The sequence below is a fragment of the Wyeomyia smithii genome, chromosome 1 (genome assembly GCF_029784165.1).
Source record: "Wyeomyia smithii strain HCP4-BCI-WySm-NY-G18 chromosome 1, ASM2978416v1, whole genome shotgun sequence".
In the NCBI taxonomy this organism is placed as follows: Eukaryota; Metazoa; Arthropoda; class Insecta; order Diptera; family Culicidae; genus Wyeomyia; species Wyeomyia smithii.
The window spans coordinates 79,289,990-79,295,617 of record NC_073694.1 but is presented as its reverse complement, the minus strand read 5'-3'; the positions used below and the strand labels follow the sequence as shown (position 1 = coordinate 79,295,617).

The window sequence follows — 5,628 nt, the reverse complement described above, 5'->3', positions numbered from 1 at the left end:
ACAATGCGCTGCCAATAGCATCTAACGATGGCTGTCAGGCAGCCAGGTTGAGCGCAGCGGCGTCGGGTAGTGGAAACACCCAACAGGTCATCTGTCTGTGACAATAATATTTATTTTAACAAATTTGTACTTGAATGGTTGTTGACTGTTAAACGTGTGGTGGCCACAACTTTCGAGAGATTCCACTACTGCCTTCATGACAAATGATTAATAAAAAAAATTACCGGTTCAACGTTGGCCACTTGATCCGAGTTCTAATAGCCTGTACGTTGTTTGCCCGATGATACGATTTGATACGTGCCAATTACTTCGGTGTGATCTATAGTTGTGAATACATACTACTGTACAGTGGAATAGAGTTTCCAAAGTACAAGCTATGGTCGATGGCCGATTATTCAACGACGAATATGGACATTGCCGAATTTGATCCGCTGGTTCAAACAGACATAACGTCACAAGTAGACTGACAAGAAGTCCAAAGTCACGGCGACGTGTGTTTTTTGTTGGATTTATCAATAAGCTTTATATGTTGGTTCCGATACATGACAGTTTAATATATCTACTTTATGAAATGTATTCCGCAATATTGCCTGTAAATTTAAATTTTCACCACACATGTTAGACGTAAATGAATATCAAATAAGATGGGTTTGGAAATTCGATAATTATTATTCTATTGTACAATTCGTTAAAATCATTGTATCACATTTAATTTACAAATTTTTCTAATTTTTAATGGAATCGTATAAAATTGAGAGATCTTTTGGTATGGTAAATTCATTGGACAAAATTAATAGAGAATATATGTCGACTTATTACAGTGTAGGGATGCACCCGTAAAAAAATCTGTATATTTCTGTATTTTGTTCGTGCGCCTGCAAGTGCTCGGGTTGTGGGTAACTGGGCTTGGAATCCAACCTTAAACGTCGCCTGAAACCGTAGAAAGGTTTCCGTAAAAATCCTGGAAGAAACTCAGGCCAATAATCGTGTTTTTTTTCCCTATGAAAGCGATAAACAATAATAGCATATATTCCACGTTGGACGAAGAAACAGATTTAAAGCCTGTTCGCACCTATACAAATTCCCATTTGGAACAGTCAGACTGCTTGTAAAACCGAGAAAACAAAGCAAAAATATTGCTCTCTTTTCCTCTCATACAAAATTATCCGCAACGCACACACGCATACTGCGAATAAAGCCATCCACGAGACAGTTGCGATCGGCTGATTTTAGTTTGTCTTCAACCCAAGTATGATGACAGTTCTACAAGGTATGCTACATTTTTGTCTATCCACGCACACAAACAAATCGCACAAATTTCGCGTTTTGTATGGAATTCAGAACATTTTTGGAAATTTTTCGTTTTATGTTGTTTTATATCTGATTTTTTTAGTTGGAGAGTGAATCTCCAGTTGAAACACACTAGAAATTGATATTAATTTAGATTTAGTGTGAAAAGTTGCGACAATATGTCGAAATAAAATATATAAAAATGCTATATTTCTAATAGTTGGAGCATAATCTTAGTCTTTGTCATAGCTCATGACTTTTGTTACTGTATGAAACATAAGCGACTCCATTTAGAAGCGCTATTAGAGTACAAGAAAAAAACGAAAAGTTCAAAAAGGTTACCGGCAAATTGATGAAAAACAGCATATTTTACCTAGACCGCAGCATGTTTATGAATACCCCACAAATAAAACATGTTTCAACATCATTTCTATAACTTTTCAGGATAGAATGTTCAATAAGTTTAGTTTAAAATGCAAAATCATTTCATATTTCATACAAAATTGGAAAAAGTTCATAACGATCACTAATACTAATGCATCGACGTGAATAGCATACCTTATAGAACTGTCATCATACTTGGGTCTTCAACATTTGACAGCCCCAGGCAGGGATGCCACATGTACAGATTAATCTGTATTTTACAGATTTTTGGCCGAAGTAACGGTACAGAATCTGTGTATACAGATATACAGATTTTCGTCGAAAAGTACAGATTTACAGATTTTTCGAAATTGACATTAATTTTTATAAACACTCCAAATTTTCTTTCATTAAATATTAAGCAAATTGAACATATTTTCAACTCTTCACACGTTCTAAGCTAAAAACTTTGTTTATGTACCATAAAAACTTAAAAAATACAAAGTTCTCTATGTTTAAATAATACAGATTTTTTTTACAGATAATTTTGTTCCAGAAACAGATACTCAGATTTTTTCAAGGGAAAACACAGATTTAAATGTGGCAACCCTGGCCCCAGGAATGCCCGAGATCGCAATATGGATGCAATCCAGATCGGAAAACATGAAAAAGCAAGCAGTGAAACGGATTGCCTTATGCGAATTAGTGATGGGAAAGTTATCGATATTTATCGTTAATATCGATAATTGCTTCATATCGATAATATTGTTAAATTTTAGCGCTAACGATAATTATCGATAAGTCGGCAGTTCAGGTGGCACCAAGGGGTTTCTACTATCATGGATTACTTGCCAGTCGTTCGATTATTACCATTAGATTATTAGTTAATTTCAATAACAGCTAAAAATTACCAGTTATCATTCAATTCCCTTTGAATTACAAAGATTGCTGTCAATAAGTGTGTATTACTCAGATTATTTTTATGAAATCTTACAAACTCGAAAATTACACGAGACTATTCCATATTGATAATGTACTAAATATACTTGTGTTATGCTATGTTTATATTTGCAATGTGCATCGCAAAAAAAAAACCGCACGGTAGCCCCTCCAAACAGTCTTTACCTTGGTCTTTACTTCGTGTAAATAACTTGCTGTTTTTTTCATGAACCGTTCTTATTTTTCTCTAAACAAAAACGCGGCAATTCAAACAGTAGTAAGATCAATTTCAGTTTTCTGTAATTTCCGCATTAATCCTGACTGTAAAAAAAAAACATACGACCAAGAGAATGGTGAGTTTGGTAGCAATTAGCGATTTTATTTCGAGATAATCATTTTAACTTGTTCAAAAACGAATTCCGATATTTTTAGGCTAGCGCAAATACTTTGGGAGAGTCGTTCAAGAAAGTTTTAGAATCTCATGGCCTAGTACAAACAGTAGTATGGGATTTCCTCCTGAATACAGGATACGATAGCTATGTGGCTCAATGACCGACGCCGATTTAAATATGCTGGAAAAGCAACAAAAATTGCTTCCGGGTCACCGTTCGGCATAATTAGGGTATCGCAAATTGGTTCAAGAAAATAACTGGACTACATTGGAGAATAAATCTGCAGCACAATCAACAAAAAATCACTGTATAGCTGATTCAAAAAGGAAACTTAATGCGCCTAATGTGCTTACTGCGGACGAAATTTCCAAGTTGTCTGAGCGATTTAAGGAACGATTAATTCAATGGTTGACACAAGAAGGGCAGATTAAACAAACTGTTTCGAGAGAAGAGTTTATCATTAAACAAATTAAGTCCGTTGAAGGTGATATCAAATTTGGAACTATATGCCCATTTTATCGTCCAGAAAAGTCATCATGCTGTTTTTTACCTCGTGTTTTCGAGTAACAACATCAAACTATGCCAAACATTTTACGAAAGTTCACAAGCAAATGCTATCCACCATACAAAGTGGTTCAAAGCAGGTTACACTAAGACAAATTTTTCATAATACTCAACATAAAGAAACTGAATGCATTGTCGAGTCCGGGGAAGAACAGTTTACTGAATTATATATACCACCAAACCACTGTAATAACGATTTTACTGCAGACATGCAACCTAAAGAGGATTGGAATTTGAAAGAGAAATCGACAAAAGATACAAACGAAAAAGGTATGAGTTTCAATAGTCGTAATTTTTTTTAATAATCTGCAGTTATTTGTTTTGTTTACGATTATGCTGAAAAATTGTTTCTTGCTTATATTTACGATTCTGAAAACCAACAGGGGGGCTAGTTGAGAGGCACGTCAATGGAACCACCGAGTCTCTCAAAGCAACGGTTCCCACGATTCGCTCTAGATCAAAATCTCGTCTTTTGATACTAACCAGTACAGTGGATATCAAACAATCATTGATTACTGACAATGTACACACTGAATCGACTACTCATGAATCGCATATGGATAGTAAGCCATCAGATATTTCGCCTGATGGCAAACCAATAAAAAGCAACAATTCTAAAAAGAGTATCTCTTTTGAAAAACTAATGAACATTTATGAAAATGCTAATCACAACAAAAAAATTAAATTTGATGAGGAAGTGAAACGCTATGCAATGTGCATTTTTGTTACCGGAGGTAGATCAAATTACCTTCGTCACATGAATTCATTACCGTTACCAAAGCCATCGACTTTATATAAATTTTACGCCGGACAATCGGAATACGTTTTGGAAGGTGTGTTAAAAACGTCCGAGTTCGCAAACTACATAAAAATTAGAAGATCATCGCAATATGTTTGGACAACAGAAGACACAACTGCTGTTACTAGCAGAATCGAATATGATCGTTTATCAAAAAGAATAATTGGGAACATTCTCCAAGTTGATGTTTCAACGGGAATGCCCATAATTCCGCCACTAAAAATGCTCTCAGCCAGAGATGTTAAGCAGCAAGCCGAGTCGATCAAAAAGGAAACAAATCTAAACGTAGTCATGGGCTTCAGTTTATCAATACATGCTGCCCCGTTTTGTCTCTTAGCCTACGGTATTTCCAAGTCTCTAAGTGGAGAAACATATGCAACAAGAGTACAATTCATAAAGGACCAGCTGGCACAGCATGGAATTATTTGCGTAGGATGTTCTACTGATGATGCATCTCCGTATGTTCGCGGAATGAAGATTCTAAGTGGATTGAATAATAAGCCTGATGACTATACACCGACGGAATATTCGCTATGCTTGGTGTGTTCTAGTGACGAACCACTTTACTGTGTGCAGGACACAATACATTTGGGTGGAAAATTGAAAAATCGTTTTCTTGCCATGGGGAAAATTCATCGTATAGGTAATTTATTCATCCTCATCAAAATACATGCACATATGTATATGTCTATATATATATATATATATATATATATAGACATATACATATGTGCATGTATTTTGATGAGGATGAATAAATTACCTATACAATGAATTTTCCCCATGGCAAGAAAACGATTTTTCAATTTTCCACCCAAATGTATTGTGTCCTGCACACAGTAAAGTGGTTCGTCACTAGAACACACCAAGCATAGCGAATATTCCGTCGGTGTATAGTCATCAGGCTTATTATTCAATCCACTTAGAATCTTCATTCCGCGAACATACGGAGATGCATCATCAGTAGAACATCCTACGCAAATAATTCCATGCTGTGCCAGCTGGTCCTTTATGAATTGTACTCTTGTTGCATATGTTTCTCCACTTAGAGACTTGGAAATACCGTAGGCTAAGAGACAAAACGGGGCAGCATGTATTGATAAACTGAAGCCCATGACTACGTTTAGATTTGTTTCCTTTTTGATCGACTCGGCTTGCTGCTTAACATCTCTGGCTGAGAGCATTTTTAGTGGCGGAATTATGGGCATTCCCGTTGAAACATCAACTTGGAGAATGTTCCCAATTATTCTTTTTGATAAACGATCATATTCGATTCTGCTA

General features: G+C 35.7%; 1 protein-coding gene across 1 annotated transcript; it reads left to right on the top strand.

Annotated features, from left to right (window-relative positions):
* Positions 1-2,480: 2,480 nt before the first annotated feature.
* LOC129716866 (uncharacterized) lies at positions 2,481-5,415 on the top strand. Its single transcript, XM_055666708.1, has 3 exons — positions 2,481-2,945; positions 3,025-5,027; positions 5,397-5,415. Exons 2-3 carry the CDS (start codon positions 4,105-4,107, stop codon positions 5,413-5,415), a joined length of 942 nt encoding a protein of 313 aa, XP_055522683.1. The 5' UTR covers positions 2,481-2,945; positions 3,025-4,104.
* The last annotated feature ends 213 nt before the right edge of the window (positions 5,416-5,628 follow it).

Bases quoted from the DNA above. Each gene is read 5' to 3' on its own strand.
- LOC129716866 (XM_055666708.1), top strand. From the start codon at position 4,105: ATGGATAGTAAGCCATCAGATATTTCGCCTGATGGCAAACCAATAAAA.